A 19080-nucleotide genomic window follows, 5' to 3' on the forward strand; every position below is an offset into this window, starting at 1 on the left:
TTTTAACACATTATGTTTAATTTTAACACATTATGTGTCATTTTGTGTTGATTTTGTGTTAAAATAAAACACAAGTTTTGGTAAAAAAACACAAAATGTGTTGTTTCAATAATAACACAGAGATGGGATGCATTTAATGTGTTGTCCCTAAACTAACCCTAATGTGTTGTTTTTCACATTGTGTATATTTCAAAATTTATTTCAGGGACGATAAATACATTTCTAATTTTACAACCCATGCAGCAAAAATATATTTTTCCTGGACAAAATATAAAAGTTTGTATAAATGTATAAATTATGTATAAAATATAAAATTATAAGTATATTTTTGCAGTTGAAAATATATTTTATTTGAACCTTTATCAAACCTGTTACAGTATGTTTACAGGTTTGTTATAACTTGTTTGTAATCGTGGATGTATGAATGAGTGAGTAAATGTGAGGCAACATGTAAAGCGCTTTGGATGGCCATGGGTCTGTGGCAAGTGCTATATAAATGCAGTCCATTTACCAATGGGTTTTTCTTCCAAAGCGATGTTAATATAAATGCTTTAAAATATATTTATTTTTAAATATATTTCAAAATATACAATAATTGACTATATTGTAGTTTATAATACTGTAGCCAAAAAATATATTGATGAAAAATAAATTTTTGTAAACATACTGTATTTCAAATTATATTACAGCACATATATCTTTTGACCATTTTTTGTATATTTTGAAATATATTTAAAAAAAATATTTGAAAAGAATAGTTTTTTTTGCTGTATGGGGTGAATTATAAGTGACTCGCTCTGCCCACAGTACACCTCAAGAATCTCCCTTTTTACGGAAACTACACTGCAAAATTTTTCGTTGTGAATTCACAGTAAATAAATTGATAAATTTTGCATGACTTTCACAGCAAGGATTACAGAAATATACTGTGAAAATACTCACAGCAATTTACTGTGATGTTATATCTGTGATATTACAATGCATTGATGTAAAAGCACAACTGTATACTGTAACTTCACCGCTTCAATGGCAAAGCAATTACTGTGATATTACAATACATTACTGGGGAATTACAATCTTTTGCTGTTCATCATTACAACAAGGCCATGTACTATTACAGTGTGTACTGTGAAAGTACATGTTGACAATAATTTACTGTGAATAGAAATGTTTGATTAGTAAATGAATTAGGTGATGATTTTTTACTATTAAGTACCAACCACCACAGAATTACAATATTAACTTTACGTTAATGTTCATAAAAATGTGGTGTATTAACACGAAGTTAACACAACCAGGGAAAAAACTAGCAAGAGTCAAGGGTCAAGAGTCCAACTAAAACAACCACTAATCACAAAAATGGTGACTTAAAATGAAACAAAACATCAACATCTAAACCTAATAAGTGAATTGTGTTTTCTACAGCAATATATTTACTGAACATTCATGTTTTATAAAATAATAAAATGCAATGTTTCTCTATCATTTACATAACAATCAAACAATTCAATATAATAAACAGTTGTTGTTTTAAACATTGTGTGAACATTAAAACATGACATTGTCATAACGTTTAAAAATGGTAAAATTTAACATTCCTTTAACGTTCAGACAACACAAAAATGTTCTTAGAACGTTAAGAAAACTGGACACTTTTTACGTTGGCAAAACGTTTTTGGGAACCTTGGGAACTTTCAGGGAACGTTCTTAGAACTTTTTTCTATTAGCTGGGTTCATCTACATCAACGTGCCATATTTTTTTAAATAAATGTATATTTTTCTGATTCCATATTTATTTTAATAAGTCAGACTACGTCCATGTTTTTATACAGTCTATGGTTCAAAACAGTTCGGTTAAGTCATGTGACTTCCCAGGGCATATTTCAATACAATATTTCACTGTAATAATACAGTTTAATGCTGTGAAATCCTTAATTTTTTACTGTGTTGCTGTGATATTACAGACCTTTTTGTGATATAACAGCAGGTTTTAGATTGCAAGATTTTACTGTAAAATAAGAGTTAAATGCTGCAAAATCCAAGGATACTATAGTTTTCACAGGTATTCATTGGGATATTACAGGGAAACTAAATTACAACAAGTTATGGTACAATAATACTGTTAATGATTGTAAAATGCTGGTAATTTCTAACAGTGTATCGGAAGAGCTGATCTGTCTTTTATAAATCTGATAAAACTAAAGAATCTTCTGAGATATAAATGATGTAATACTACTCTATAGGTATTAACATAAATTAACATAAGCAAAAACAGCATGAGTTATGTGGGCTTTAAAACGTTAAATATTCAAGAAACCATTATACATGTAATTTTACGTTATTTTAAAATATATCAGATATTTAATGTATGTAAGATATATTTATTATAGATCAGGCTGGTAAAAGAGTTAGTAAAGTTTTATAATAATACATTCATTTCTTTCCAAACAGGTCTGTTTAACCGTTTTTTTTTGTGTTTTAATTCCCTGTGGCATATTATACTGTAAGTCGACAGGTACCCAATTTTTTTTTCTAAATTATTTCCCCTGTGGTGTTATATTTGACATTCACGTATTCGCTGAAGTGCACTTGAGTAACAACCTGATTATTTTTAAATCAATTCCCGGACGTGAATCATTCTACACCCACTTGTGGTGTAATATCTCCCAATGATTAGATTCTGTTATGACTGCCACCCCCCACACATACAGTATTAATAAAGCAATAACATCCCCAAGGGATATAACCGTATCCTTAAGGTTGTATAAAATCAAGCAGAATTCATTAAATAAATACATTCATTTAATATAACCCACTTAAAATTCTCCCACTATTATCATTAGACTTCTTCAATGCATTTCTTTAAAACAATTTGCTGTTTGCTATCCTTACTGTAATAGCTGCCACCCCCACAGTTTAAATCTGTAAACGGGTACAGCGCTCAGGCCATCTCACCACGGAGAACGAACTGACCTGCTCTGCATCGATCATGCGAGTCTGAATCATTCTCCCACACACTGCCGAGAGAGGAATGAAGATGGACGGACTGATAAAGCCGCTGGACATTTGTCTTCCAAAAAGTGGAGCTCATGTTGAGAGAAGACCTGAAGAGATGATCAGTCAGTTTAGTTCTCTTCTTAGACAAGAGTAGCCATAGATGTTCTCATCCCTCGGAGGACTGAAAACTCAAGGTTAAACTATCATTATCAATTTATTAATGTTAGTAAACAAAATTAATATTTTTGATCAATATTAAGATTGTATAGTTAAACCTTTATACTGTATGTACATTACAGTCTGAAGGAAAGTTAAACTTTAGTAACTAATCACCAATGTTACTAAACATTTACTGGTTTTCTTTCATGTGATGTGTTTCTTGGGGATTAAATATGTTTTTAATATAAGATGAATATGAACACATCTATTGGAAGTGCATAGATACTGTAGTCATTCTTGATTTCTTAATGTTTGCTGCAATAGGGCAGCACATTACATCAAAACCATTGCAATACCGCAGACGTGCACATTGCGGTATGCATACCGCGATAGTTTTCGATATCTAAATTTTTTTATATATTATATTATATTATTATATATTATAAATTATTTTTTAATTATATTCAGTTCTTCAAAAGGTTATGTATAGTAAAGGTTTGAGAAGGTAGTGTCTAGAGGGGATACAGCTACGACCAAATCTCCCGAGATGTTGGGGTTAAAGCAACACTTAAGAGTTTTTGCTCTTTGCTCCCCCTACAGGTTAGAAGCATAATTGTCCATTACCATTGTCGTAAATACTGCAACATAGCTGGCTCTGATTGGATTGTAGCCCTGCGTTCCAGTTCATTTTTTAATGAACTTCCCTCGCTAACTTCCCTCAGTCTCGTTCACTCGGATGTACGTCATTGCTTACGTTGTACGAGTGCCCACTACTGCTAGAACACTTGAAGTGGGTTCAAATGGATCGCCCTAAGCCCTTGATCACATGGAAAGTGGAGACCCCCCCCTCCATGTGCAAAGCGCGAGTTGCTGAAGTGACGTCACAATCATGCTGCATTGTGGGATATGAAGCTGCATGAAGTGTCAAAATCGAGGGAGCGAGGGTCTGTCCATACAAACTTCCCTCGTCCACTTGACGAAGTGGAACGCACTTCAAAATGGCGACAGGGATTCCCCCGAGGGGAAGTGCTTAGGGAAGTTTGCGAGTGTGTGTCTAAAACTGGAGTGGAACGCACCCTAGGTCTGCCGTAAAGCAAGTTTTTGTAGTTTTCACTCGAACTACAGGACCGCGACCCGACGGTTGGAAACCTCTTTAGTGCGGTTTTGGCCAATAAAGGGCTCCAAAGTGAATGTGAAAGTGCCATTCACCTTGTTTCGAGTGGATGAACGACTGAAACTTTTATGTTAAGGTAAAAAAAAACTCTTCGGTGTTGCTTTAAGGTTAGGTTTGGGGGTAGGATTAAGATAAAAACAGCATTCATCCGGTGAGATTTCATGAGATTTAGCTGTATACTTTTAGACCAGTGGCGGCTCGTGACTGCTCATCCGAGGGGCGCAAATTCAAAATGGGTTCGGAGTGTCATGTGTGTTTGTTCCGTCATGTGAACCATGTGCATCACGTGTTTTGTCAAAATAAGTGCCTGCTGCACACACTCCAAAACCATTTATGATAAAAGAGACGCTCATGTTCACAAAATACACGCAAGACACTCCCTTAACAGTAAACTCTGATTACGCATACGATTATGCGAGTATCTGGCAAACGCAAGCGTCTCTTTTATCATAAACCCTTAAGACGCGTCTGCAGCAGGCACTTATTTTGACAAGACACGTGATGCACATAGGATTGCTCGACGCATGACGGGCTACATACATGTTGTAACGAACTTCGCGAGCACCGTCGAAAAAAAGAAGTCACCGGCGGCCACTGTTCTAGACACAACTGTTTGAGCCAATGGTACCACAAACATCCTGAAAAGTGAAGCAAAGCCTTTCAATTGCTCCCTATTGGCTGGCTGTAGTATAGCCCAACAATGGTTTCTGTTATTTTAACTATTTCTATTATGTTGATGTACTTTTAAGTGTCCGCTTTTCTAATAAGTTTGGTTTAAGTTGGTTATTAGATGCTACTACAGTGGTGTGACAACTTGGATTTGTGTGTTTGAGTTAAACCGGAAAATGGGCGGGGCCTTAATACCTTGGCTCCTCCTCATGATCACTACAGCACCGACTTTGGCTCCAAAAGATGTCATTGGCGCAAGATGTCGGCGAGCATTTTTGCGATAATATTTTAGTTTTATTTTTTTTACAATGGACGTTTATGAAACTGCGATGTCCTTTTTTTTACAATCTATGGTTTGAGCAGAGACTGACACCCGATGTTAAAGGGACACTCCACTTTTTTTAATATATGCATATTTTAGAGCTCCCCCAGAGTTAAACATTGTTTTTTTGTCGTTTTGGAATCGATTCGGCTGATCTCCGGGTCTGGTGGTACCACTTTTAGCATAGCTTAGCATTATCAATTGAATCTGATTAGACAATTAGCATCATGCTAAAAAATAACCAAAGAGTTTCAATGTTTTTCCTATTTAAAACTTGACTCCTCTGTAGTTACATCGTGTACTAAGACCGACGGAAAATTTAAAGTCGGGATTTTCTACGCCCATATGGCTAGGACTATACTCTCATGTGATAATCTACGACTTTGCTGCCGTAACCTGGCTGCAGGAGGAGCAATGAAATTACGAACTGCCCAAAAACTGTCCTCTGCTATTGAAAGTTACCAAGGGGACTATTTTCAGGCCCAACATGGTAAAAATCAAATGTCCCTTTAATGCTTTGTGAATGTTAGTGCTTACTTTTCCGTTTTTAAATATATTTGAATAAAGTTTAAGTTGATATTGCAAACTTTATCGTAATGCGTTTTAGCAAGTTATCACACAGCGCATCATGCAGCCCTACTGCTGTTTTTGATGTTAGACTGGTCTCATAAATCGGGGTCATAGATGGATTTGAAGTGTGTCACATGAAAATGTTTTAATTATGAACATCCTGTAGAGAAACATGGCGAGGTGCCAGTAATTTCCACCATACTCTGCTATAAATACACACGGTCATAATTTTAAATCACAGTGGTGCATCCATAAGAAAAATTTGTCATGATTAAGCTTGTTAAACTCTACAAAGAGAACTAAAGCTGTCCGTTGGGTCATTGCTTGCTTTCTGTCTTTTCTCTCTCTAGTGCCACATTTTTCATTTTCCGCTGGCATTCATCATATTTCTGGCCTGTCTCTCCCACCTTTGTGTGAGTGTTATGATGAAGGAGGGCTTCATAAACCTCCCAGTGTCTCTTAAATGAGATTAGAATGGCTGTGCTCACAGGAGAAACCCTCCGCTGCACACTGGGATCCAGTTACCATTTCTGCTCCACTGGAGCTTCTGGTGAAATGAAGCTGGCACTCTGGAAACATAATGATCATGGTACAATTCAGCATAAAGACATTTATTGTGGGAAACACACATGTTCTTGTCCACCATCAAATGTTTATGAAGGTATTATGTAATGCCTGCTCGAATGGGCTCCTTGTTGAGGGATCATGTTACAAGAGATCGGTAATACAAAACAATGACAAGCAGGGGGAACCGATACTACAATAAGCATTAGCAACCTCCTATTAAACAAACATAGAGGAATAAGATTACAAATTTAGGGGATTAGTAAATTAACTGATAATGGATTTACTGAAGGGGGTGTTCTCTCAGAGTTATAAAAAAGTTGTCACTGAGACGGTACCTTTTATAAAGGTTGTAATACAGTATATACCATTTTGACACAGTACATTTGAGGTACCAATATGCACCTTTTAGAACTGTACCTTTTCTGTCGCTGGGGTGGTACCCTCAAAGGTTAATTTTTGTATGCTTATCAGTATACAACACATTGAAATGTACCTTTTGGGGTACAATATTACACACTAAGGTCCTATTGTGTACCCTAAGGAACAATAAAAATGTTAGGGATACAAAGCAGTTACTGTACCTTTAAAGGTACACAATAGATCCTTAAAGGATTAGTCCATTTACTCACCACCATGTCATCCAAAATGTTGATGTCTTTCTTTGTTCAGTCGAGAAGAAATTATGTTTTTTGGGAAAACATTCCAGGATTTTTCTCATTTTAATGGACTTTAATGGACACCAACACTTAACACTTAACTCAAAACTTAACAGTTTTTTTTCAACGAGTTTCAAAGCACTCTAAACGATCCCAAACGAGGCATAAGGGTCTTATCTAGCGAAACGATTGTCATATTTGACAAGAAAAATAAAAAATATGCACTTTTAAACCCCAACTTCTCTTCTTCCACTGTTTGACGAGCCGGCGCGACCTCACGTAATTGCGTAGTGATGTTGAAACGTCACGTGTAACATGAAACAAACATTTGCGGACCATTTTAAACAATAAACTGACAAAGAGACTTTAATTAGTATCATTCGACATACAACAACGTTGGAACGGTCCTCTTTCTCCACACTTGTAAGCACTGGGGCGTAATTTCGCATTAGTCATCCGTGACCTCTTGATGTGATGATGTATTACGTGAGGTCGCGCTGGCGCGTCACAGGACCGGAGAAAGACGAGAGGTTGTGGTTTAAAAGTGCATATTTTTTATCTTTCCCGTCAAAAATGACAATCGCTTCGCCAGACAAGACCCCCACGCCCCGCCTGGGATCCTTCAGAGTCCCTTAAAACTCTGTTTAAAAAAATGTTAAGTGTTGAGTTAAGTGTTAAGTGTTGGTGTTTTTTAAAGTCCATTAAAATGAGAAAAATCCTGGAATGTTTTCCTCAAAAAACATAATTTCTTCTCAACTGAACAAAGAAAGACATCAACATTTTGGATGACATGGTGGTGAGTAAATTATCTGGATTTTTCTTTGAAGAAAATGGACTAATCTTTTAAAGGATTACTCCACTTTCGTAAAAAAATCTTGATAATTTACTCACCCCCATGTCAGATGTTTATGGCCTTTTCACACAGATATTCCTGAAAATACACAGAAAATGCACCCAGGATTTTTCGGGATCGTTTGATTTTTTGTTCAAATAGGAAAAGAGAATGCAACGGACTTAATAGTATTGAAGTCCCCAGTTCGTCAAAAAATGACGCGAAAGGTATACCCTCCGCGTAACATATTGACGCATGGTCAAGTGCGTCAAATATTGACGCCATGGGGATGAGGATGGGTTGTCCTGTAATGTTTTCCTTTAAAAAACTTATTTTCTTCTCCACTGAACAAAGAAAGACATAACATCTTGGATGACATGGGGGTGATTAACTATTTTAGAATTTTGTTGAATACAGTAATGTACCCCAAAAGGTACAACAGTGTATTATTTTTAGTATACCTGTAAAGGTACAAAACAGAACCTTATGGTACCACCCCAGCGATAGAAAAGGTACCGTTTTTCTGACAGCGTAGCATCTTTGACAAGCTTTATTTTGTAAGTGTACCTAAGCATGACCAAAACAAATCTACTAGGCCGATGCATTTCCACGCTTGAATGTTTCTCTTTTTAGAAAGCACAGAAGTGACATGTTGGTTTACAGAGCATGTAGTGGAGGCAGAGCTAAAGATTATAAATGCCGATGCACCTTTGAGTCTCAACCCCCCTTATGGCTTATTAAATTAGTACTTATATTTCAGGTGAATTCTCCAGCTCACAGCAAATTTACTGCCATAAATCTTTCGTGCCACCCACATCAAGGCTATAGACAAGGTCTGCTGCTTTTCCCCTACGGATGGGGGGCTTCGTAGTGTCACATATCAGCACCAATATGAAGAGAAGAAAGATCAATGTCAACCTGAATCAGTCTCAACACATTTTACAAAAACATGCATCATTTTTCACAAATGTCATTTTGAGTATTTTTGCCTTAGTAGTATCATTAGTGGTGCTTGATAAGGCTAATGGGAGAGCAAAGGTGGTAGGTTCGATTCCCATGAACACACTTAATGATAGAAATGTGAAGCTTAGATGCAAGTTTCTTTGACTAAGAGTCTGCCAAATCCATAAATGTAAATGTTAAAGGCAATAATTACTATTACTTTGGCTTTCCACTGCTTTTCTGCAATTCGCTTTTGCTGTAGCTTGCTCTCTGAACTTTTGGAATTAATTGCTTATGATGTTCTTCACTTTGGATAAAAGCATCTTCTGTGTAAATCTAGAAAGTAAACTTTGGCCATGCTTCCAAAGGATTGGTTTGCTGAGAAGAACTGTGCTATTGTTTTTAAGTAATTGAACGATTTTACCTAATGGATGATAAATCCTATATTGTATTGAACGAATGACCTGAGTGTCTCTAGGGACTATAGATTAGGATGTAAGACTTTTAGCAGTAAGCAATCATCTAGCATGCAACCACACCAAACACCCTAGCAACCACATAGCAACACAATAAAACCATCCAGAAGACCTTCGCAACTGCATAACAAGACGCTGGAAGTCATTGACAACATCCTCTAATCGCAAAACTCAGATCAGTTTCTCTGTCACTGCCTTATATCTGCTCAGTCATAAAAGTAACATGACAATTTTGTGCATGCAGCACTTTGTCATTAAAATGACACTCCACTTTTTTTGAAAATATGCTAATTTTTTAGCTTCCCTAGAGTTAAACATTTGATTTTTACCGTTTTGGAATCCATTCAGCTGATCTACGGGTCTGGCTGTACCACTTTTAGCATAGCTTAGCACAATCCATTGAATCTGATAAGTCCAATAGCATCGTGCTAAAAAATAACCAAAGAGATTGGATAGTTTTCCTATTTAAAACTTGACTCTTCGTGTACTAAGACCGATGGAAAATTAAAAGTTGCGATTTTCGAGGCAGATTTGGTTATGAACTATACTCTCATTCTGGCGTGATAATCAAGGACTTTGCTGCCGTAACATGGCTGCAGAAGGCGTAGTGATATTACGCACTGCCTGAAAATAGTCCCCTGCTATTGAAAGGGGACTATTTTCGGGCAGTACGCCTACCCTGCTGCAGCCATGTTGCCGCCAAACCCGGAGAGAAGCTGAATGCATTCCAAAACTGTAAAAATCAAATGTTCAACTCTAGAGGAGCTGGAAAATAAGCATATTTAAAAAAAGTGGAGTGTCTCTTTAATTCATGCACTGGATAAAATGTGTTTGATGAAATTTTGTTTTAAAACAGAACTTATATAAAGTGGTATGGCTCCCTTGGCTGGAAATAAACAAGTATCAAATTAAGTGAAATGCACCGTAAGGTGAGCATAGGTTTATATTCACATAAATAACATAATTTTTGCTTTAGTCAGTCTTTACAACGCTGTTTGTTTGCAGTTTTTTATTAAACAGATTATCTTGTGTAGATATTGAGTGCAACCAACTTATGCTAATGTAGATTTAATAAACGTCTCTGCCTCATGAAATGTCAGACATAAGCTTTCTTTTTGACTTAATTATTGTCATAAAATATAAATAACTACTAGCCTGACTTTATAATATCTTTATCAAAAGTTAACATAAGGCAATTCTCATTATATTTAAAATACTAGCAACTAGCACGTCCGTTAATAAGTTTATTTTCTCGTAAACTGATGGTAGTACTTTATTTTACAGTATGTGTACTTACATTGCATACATGGTAAATATGTTGTACTTACAGACAAATGTGTGTTACTTACTTATGAGTATCTGCGTGGTAATGAAATGGTATCATTACAGTACTTACCAGTGATACGTAACTCTAGATAAATACTGGGTAATATCAGATACATACTTATAGTGTAGGTATACTGTAGCTAACAAGAAACACTACTGTACTTACAAATGAATGTACAATATAAGTATTTAGTACTTACAGGCAAGTGTGGGTTAATGACAGGTACTTTTTTAGTTTACGTATATGATAACTAATAACAAACACTACTGTACTTACAAATTGTATGTACATGAAAGCCTTATTAAGTTATGTGTAATTACTCTTTCTATTTAATTCAAATAATCATGGAAAGTTAGATATTAGATATTAAACTCATGTTTGTACGTTTCCACAAAGTTAAATGTAAAGTTACACTTTGTCTTAACTACCTGTGAGTTGAAACAAAGCATATCTTCAAGTATATTTAACTCACATTTTTAAGGCAGCAGATGAACTTTTGTTTCTACGTTTAACCAGTTTGAAATGTTTTACAGTGTGTGAAGTACATAAAGGCCAGTGTAAGTTAATGACAGGTACTTATAGTGTATGTACTGTATATGATAACTAATAAAAAACACTACTAATGTGCCAATTTAGTACTCAGTATCTTTGTTCTTTATTGTAGTACCTGTCTTTGAGTACCTGTCATTAACCCACACTTGCCTGTAAGTACTAAATAATTATATTGCACATTCATTTGTAAGTACAGTAGTGTTTTTTGTTAGTTACAGTATACCTAGAGTATGCTGTAAGTATGTAACTGTTATTACTTATCTAAAGTTACAATAACTACCATGTACCACTAGTAAGTACAGTAGTCATGATAGCATTTAATGACCACCACAAAGTACAACATATTTACCATATATGTACAAGGTAAGTACATGTACTGTAAAATAAAGTCCTACCCTGATGGTGATATTTTAAATGCAACAGCAGGGTTGTTTTTGTATTTCTTTTGAAGCAATGTAAGACATGCCTGTATTCATTTAACAACACCACTGAGGGGATGAAATAACACATTTAACAGTATTTTTGCCTGCTATTTTGAATTGTAAACACCCATTTATCGCTCAATTTAAGTAAATAATGAATGCTGACATTATAATTATAGTCATTGTTATTGTTATAATTAGTCAGTAAAAATGCCATCATACATTTATAATACTTTTAGTCTGCATGTAAAGCATACAATATTTCATTCCATTAACTAAATAATTTTTTGTAAGACAGAAATTCAAATACAGAGTTGTGTATTAAATGCACAATGGATGTACTTTGCTTAGCTTCTTGTACAAATAATGGTTTCCTCTAGCTCAACACTTCCCAAGAGCCAGATTCCTGTTTACTTTGAGTCTGTATACAGTATACCCACTGTTGTGAATGATTTCATACAAGTGACACAAAATTATCCCACATGAAAAGAAGTATTATTAATATTTATTTCTGTTTTATTTAAAATAAATTTATTTTGTTGATGTTTACTATAATATTTTAGTATTAACTATAATAAACTGTAATAAATGGTGTACTTTAATATCTACTGTAGCAAGGTACAAAAACACTATAGTAGGCTATCTAGAAATTTTACTTAAGTGAATACAGTAAATATAGTAGTTTACTATAGTAAATACTAAAGCACTTTCATGCATGTGCATATTTCTGAGAAGCAATAAAAAGATCCTCCTTTATTATGATTGCCAATTTTCTCTGAGTCATGTTTGTTTTTAACAAACAGTTGGAATTAGTTTTTATTTTATGAACCCAGAGCATGGCTTTAATAGAGCATCATCTTATGTTATTGGATCATTGTGCAATTGGATCCATAGATTGCTGCTCTGTCGCATCTCATTGGTCAACAGGCTGAGGATCAAACCACACACACGGATACTGTACACACACACACACACACGCACACACATACTCGCATGCACTTTCCCTTAGCTTCCTATAACGCCGCGCACTGCTGCCGATGGAGGACGCGACGCTTCGTTTTGGAACAAGACGCTAGTTTTCATTTAACCAGGGGATGTGATAGATCTGAATTTGATATAGTCAGAATGATAAAACACGGACACAATGAACCCATAATAATCTTTGCGTAACGCGTCGTTACACAATTGCATGGATTGAACCAGCGCGTAATTCTGTAAGCGGGTACACCGGGACAGGCGCACTTGTCTCGGACTCTATATGGAGGGGTGTCGGGATGGCTTGCACCAGGAGAACCAAAACTTTGGTGTCTACGTGTGTGATACTGAGTGGTATGACCAACATCGTGTGTCTTCTGTATGTCGGATGGGTTACTAATTACATTGCTAATGTGTACATCAAAGTGCCGATGCCAGTTCCGGCCAAAAAGTTGGAGGGCGATAGGAAAGGAGAAACTCTGCGGATTATAGAGAGACTGGACCGACTGGAGAATGTTGTTAACCAGCACATACAAGGTAAAGATTTCATTAGTTTTGCAATTACGCGGGTTTCATTTGGGCTGTTGCACATGCTGCGCTAGGGGTTTTAAAGTTATTGTTGAATGGGCTTTTAAATTCACCTGACAGGTAGGCACTTGAACAACATTGAATTAATTTGCAATAAGCAGAAATAGAGCAAAGATTCATATTATGTAACTAATAATGTTTTAATGTGATGCAGTAGCAGATAGTATCAAGATACTTTGTTGTTATTTGGAATAAATAAGCTCTATATGAGGTAACCAAAGTTTTTGTTAATATTACATGTATTACAAATATTGCTTTTGTGAAATTTAATGGTTTTTCATACTGGATCTTCTTCAAAGGTTTGGTCTTTTCCACCTAGTGCTGTTGTTATACCTGAAAAGGGCCCTTCACAGCGATGCCCATTTGGTTCTCCAAAAAGCCTATTAGTCCAAAGTTTATGATAGTCCCTGTTTTACACTACAAAGATCCTTTTGTGCAACAATTCTGTGGAAAGGGTTATTATGGAGTTATACAGCCTGAAAAAGAAGAACCTTTATTTTTATATTTTAGTGCACTGTTAACTTTTATTACTTGATATTAGGACCTTTTAAAGGGTACTATACCCCAGTGACAGCTGTGGTACATACTTTGACCATTTATTCTAACAGTACATAAAATACATTAATCTTCAAACAGTTGAGACATAAGAAAAACAGTAAAGAAATAAGAAATTGGTAAATTAAAATGACAAAAATATTCAGAAATCCTCGTATGGTACTCCTATTTGATTTTACAGTAGTAATAGAAACTGTTGCGCCGTATACCGGGTTGATTACCATTGTACATTTTTGTAAGGCATTCCAAGGTATAACTGGTGTAACCTTAACTACAGTATTTTGTGGTTACCATGGCAATTCGTTTTGTCTGCTGTGTTGTAACTCAGGACAGACTTGACCCGGGGGTGAGGTTGCTCTGAAACAGCGAACCCCTGTTAGAAGTATCTGCCTCTCAACAAAACACACAATCTATAGAAATTCATCACGCTGACCCGAATACCATTTGTCATGTTGTGCCCGGTTCTTGATTATTGCCCCTCACCTTCATGTTAATGGGACTTGATACGCAGGTGTGACCTCCACTTTGAGATCTGGCAGCCTCACATTAATGATAGCAAAATCTTTTTTCTTCGTCTCTCTCTAGTGACTCTTGTGTAATGAACTTGGCACTGGCTGAACATTAATTACGAAAAGTGACTTGATTGCTTCTTTCTGTAGTTTCAGATTGGATTTTTAAGCGCACGGCACGTTTTTGTCACGTATTATGCATTTCTTTATTTTGTAGGATTGAATTGCATGTTCATTGCCAAGATGGGTGATGTCAATATTTCTACATTGTCACTGGATGATACACGTTAAAACTTTTCATTCTGCGACCCACCAGATAGGTACAGTCGAATTTATACCGAGACACACTAACATATTTTTTATGTAAATAGAGTAAACAAATGTTTTTTTTTAATAATTGAGTAGTTTTTATTTTCCTTGTCATTTTATAGATGAAATGTAAGTTTAATCGCAGTATCATAATAAATTATGGTACAGTACTGTGCAAAAGTCTTAGGCCACCATGCCAGAATTAGATTTGTTATTTTTGCAATGTTATAGTGATCATATATAATTGTTTCTCAGTCTATTAGAAAACATTAGAAAATACAGGAAATGTGTATGTAGTATTAAAAACTGTATAAAATGTAAACTGATGTGTCAAGTTTTTAGGGTAAACTCCCTTTCCATTTGAGCAATAGCAGGAAACTGCAGGATCTCTTAAACCTAAATAAAATAAAATCCTAATTTCAAAGAAATTTGTCTTTTTACTTCATTCTGCTCAAAAATGCTCAAGATGTGTTTAGTGCCAAATAAAAAGAGGTCACACTAAACACCGACTATGCCTAAAGAAGATATTTAGTCCTGAAAATTATTATTATTTTTTTTGTACATATTTCCTGTATTTTCTGTTTGTATCTTAATAAAATAGATTGAAAAATAAATATGGATTTACATTAAAACTTTGTGGTGGCCTAAGACTTTTGCACAGTAGGCCTACTGTATATCATATAAAAATTATGTTAGCCAAGTGACTTCGTGCGACCCACCTTATCCCACTGTGCAACCCACAAGTGGGTCATGAGTCATGACCCACAGTTTAAAAACCCTGATTTAAAAGATCCTAATATGTACAATTTAAAGCGATACTTGAGCCAAATGTCAAATTACCCCATGATTTACTCATCCTCAAGCAATCTGAGATACATATGTCCATCATCTTTTAGACGAGCACATTTGGAGCTATTTCAGTAAATGTCTTTGCTCTTCCAAGCTTATAACGGTAGAAAACAGGGACCACTTTGACCTTAAAGCTCCAAAAGTGCATCCATCCTTCACAGAAGTAATCCACCAGGCTCCAAGGGGTTAAAAAAGGTATTCTGCGAACAATCGATGTGATTTTGTAAGAAAAATATCTATATTTTAAATTGTATAAACTATGATAACTAGCTTCCGGTAATGATGCGATCTTGGACTGACGCAATTCACAAGAGTCACTGCGCAACGTACCTATAGCAACCAACGTTCACTACGAGTCCAAGATGGCATCATTACCAGAAGCTAGTTAGTAACAATTACTAAAATAACTCCAAATGTGTTAGTCAGAAACAGTTTGTCTTTACTTATTTTAGTAAATGTTATAACTAGCTTCTGGTACTGATGCCATCTTGGACTCGTAGTGAGCATTGGTTGCCATTGGTACGTTGCACAGTGACTCTTGTGAATTGCATGAGTCCAAGAGGGCGTAATTACTGGAAGCTAGTTATTATAGTCAACCTGATCTCACGAATTTCTGTGGTATAGTCACAGAATATTTTGCTCATTTTTCCGTGGCATTGTCACGGATCTCCGAATTTTTCCGTGGCCGTACCACAGACTTTCTTTTCCGTGTCATTGTCACATATTGGTTACTCAACTGTTTTGTCCTATTTTCTTACCATTGTCGCTTCGGTTTAGGGATAGATTTACATAAAATGAAATCCTTACCCAAACCCAACTCTAACCCTAACGCCAGGCGACAATGGTTTAAAATTTCGAAAATATAAAAGAATAAATCAGAAAATTTTTTATAAACCAATACTTAAAGTGCAAACACCAAATCTAACCCTAACCGAAGCGACAAAGGTTTAAAAATAGGAAATTAGGGGTGTCACGATTCTCCAAATCCTCGATTCGATTACATTTTCGATTCTGATGTCACGATTCAATTCGATTCTCAATTTTTAAATGAATTTTTTTAAGATAAAAAATTATATACCTTTATTATTTATATTATTATTATTATAGTTCACATTAACATGCACATTGCATGCTTTTCCTTGCATGGGGGTTTGTGGGCTTTACTTTACGCGAGAGAGCTTGTAGAGAGGGGAATTCCTTCTTGCACGCAGATAGACTTAATGCGCGCGTCTTGGACTCCTATTATCTGAACTAAAACCGGTGCGTCAAGCAGCTGCGCTTCTCTCTGTCTCACGTGCACGTGCTCTCGCATCTGTCCAAAGTCTAAACATAAACTAAAGTAATAATCCTTTAGTTTTTGTTCAGTTTTATGCGTTTCATGCGAGCTGAGGCAAACTATACCTTTTGTTTAAAATATAACCCGCTGCATCTTGGCCGCTCTCTCGTGCACGTGCAGAGAGCTGCGCTCTGTCCGAAGGCAGATCACTAGGTAGTAATCCTGTTTATGATATGCATTTCAAGGAGTTGTAGCAATACATCTCTCGTGTTTAAAATATAAATCGCGTTCCGCTGGATGGATGTTTTTAAAGGCACTTCTGAGACTTTATTTTCCCCCGCTTGGCAAGTCGACCGGACGTGACATGGGGGCGTGGCAGCATCGACGATCCAATTTTTTAATTCGAAGTTCGAGGTTGTGACTTAATTTCGATCGATTTCGATTTAAAATCGAAATCGTGACACCCTTATAGGAAAAAGCAGTTAAGTAACCAATCCGTAACAATGACACGGAAAAGAAAGTCCGTGGTACGGCCACGGACAAATTCGAAGATATGTGACAATGGCACAGGAAAAATTTGCAAAATATTTCGTGACTATACCACAGAACTTTGTGAGATCATTTTGCTATAGTTTATAAAGTTTAAAATATGGATATTTTTCTTACAAAATCACATCGATTATTCGCAGAAGACCTTTTTTAACCCCTTGGAGCCGGGTGGATTACTGTGAAGGATGGATGCACTTTTTGGGCTCAAAAGTGATCCCTGTTTTATATTGTTATAAGCTTGGAAGAGCCAAGACATTTAGCGAAATACCTCCAAATGTGTTATTCTGAAAGATAATGGACATATGTATCCCAGATTGCTTGAGGGTAAGTAAATCATGGGGTAATTTTGAGATTTGGCTGTAGTATCCCTTTAAGTTTCATTATGTACCTTTGAGGTACCAATTTGTACATTTGAGGTACTAATAAATGTATTAGTGCCTTTATTTCTGAGAGTGGGTGTTGGCTTCAGTTCCTCCAATTAGTAAAATCTAACACTTTCAAACAAAGTGTTTGCCAAATGGCACGCAGCTACCGGTATTGTGTTCTTCCAGCCTTATTCTTGGATTCATCTGCTGCTACTTTAAGAAATGCTCATTTGTTGCAGACCTACATGCAGACAATTTGCAGTTTTGTTCCTGATTTATTAGTCTACGAGAGCAAGTTTTATTCGCCTCTGTCAATATCTTGCTGTAGTTCAAGGCTGTGTGTTAGAATTACAGCAGTATGGATGCATTAATGGCCTCCTTTTGCATGTTTTTTTATGACGGCAGCCACATTTCTTTTTGTAACGGTGTTGATTCCATCATAATTACTAAGTGGAGATGCTGATGTGGGTTGGAGACAGACAGTGTGGCACTCAACACTCGAGGGCACAAACAAACCTCACAGAGCTGAAAGGCAGCAACAGACGATTACTTGAGCAAACATTCCCTCGCTCCTGCCGCAGACACGATTTGCCGTTTGGCAGTGAATGTGGGCTTCAGGAATGAGCCTGGAGAGAAAAGTGCATTACAGAGAATTCTCGACTTGTAACACTTGTAGCTTTTTTATTGCACGGTGAGGATCTTTGGTTGCTGATCTGTAGCGAATCTAAAATAGATGACATGCTTTGGAATATATAGTGATATCTTTTAGTGACATTTGGAGAAAATAACTGTAGCTTTCAGTTTGGGTCATTTTTACCGATTTCCCCTTTGCTGTTTTTTGATGGGCTATTATTTTGCTCTCATACTGTAATGAAAAGGCTAGTTTCACCGCTGGTGCTTACTGTGATCTTTGTAGTCCGGTGAAGGTTTTCATATAAGCGTATTTTTGAAAGGGCAGGATGACATTAGCAAGCTGATAAATGGGACAATGCCTGTAGGGGATTTCATACTACTTATAACCTTGGGTCAAAGTCTTTTTGTCCTGAGATAAAGTCCAGTTTTATTCCTGGGTTAATCATTTTTCCAACACATCCTCACCCCATGTCGTCAATATTTGACGACACTTGACCATTCGTCAATATGTGACGGGGAGGGTATACCTTTCGCGTCATTTTTTGACGAACTGGGGACTTCAATACTACGTCCGTTGCATTCTCTTTCCTATTTTCTTACCATTTTCGCGTCGGTTTAGGGTTAGATTACGCAAAATTAAACAGTGTACGCGAAATTAAACAGTTGTCACCTGGCGTTGGGGTTACAGTTAGGTACGACAGTTGTCACCTGGCGTTGGGGTTAGAGTTAGGTTTGGGTAGGGATGTCATTATGTAAATCTAACCCTAAACCGACACGAAAATGGTAAGAAAATAGGAAAGAGAATGC

At 36.2% G+C, this 19080-nt stretch overlaps 1 protein-coding gene across 1 annotated transcript in view; it reads left to right on the plus strand.

Annotated features, from left to right (window-relative positions):
- Positions 1-12654: 12654 nt before the first annotated feature.
- The window catches only part of galnt18b (UDP-N-acetyl-alpha-D-galactosamine:polypeptide N-acetylgalactosaminyltransferase 18b), a 137833-nt gene continuing 131407 nt past the window's right edge, over positions 12655-19080 (plus strand). The window contains exon 1 of the mRNA XM_055213705.2: positions 12655-13177. Within this exon, the coding sequence (XP_055069680.1) occupies positions 12940-13177 (238 nt within the window). The 5' untranslated portion in view covers positions 12655-12939. The remainder of the gene's footprint in view (positions 13178-19080) is intronic.

The sequence above is a fragment of the Misgurnus anguillicaudatus genome, chromosome 21, assembly GCF_027580225.2.
Source record: "Misgurnus anguillicaudatus chromosome 21, ASM2758022v2, whole genome shotgun sequence".
NCBI classification, from domain to species: Eukaryota; Metazoa; Chordata; class Actinopteri; order Cypriniformes; family Cobitidae; genus Misgurnus; species Misgurnus anguillicaudatus.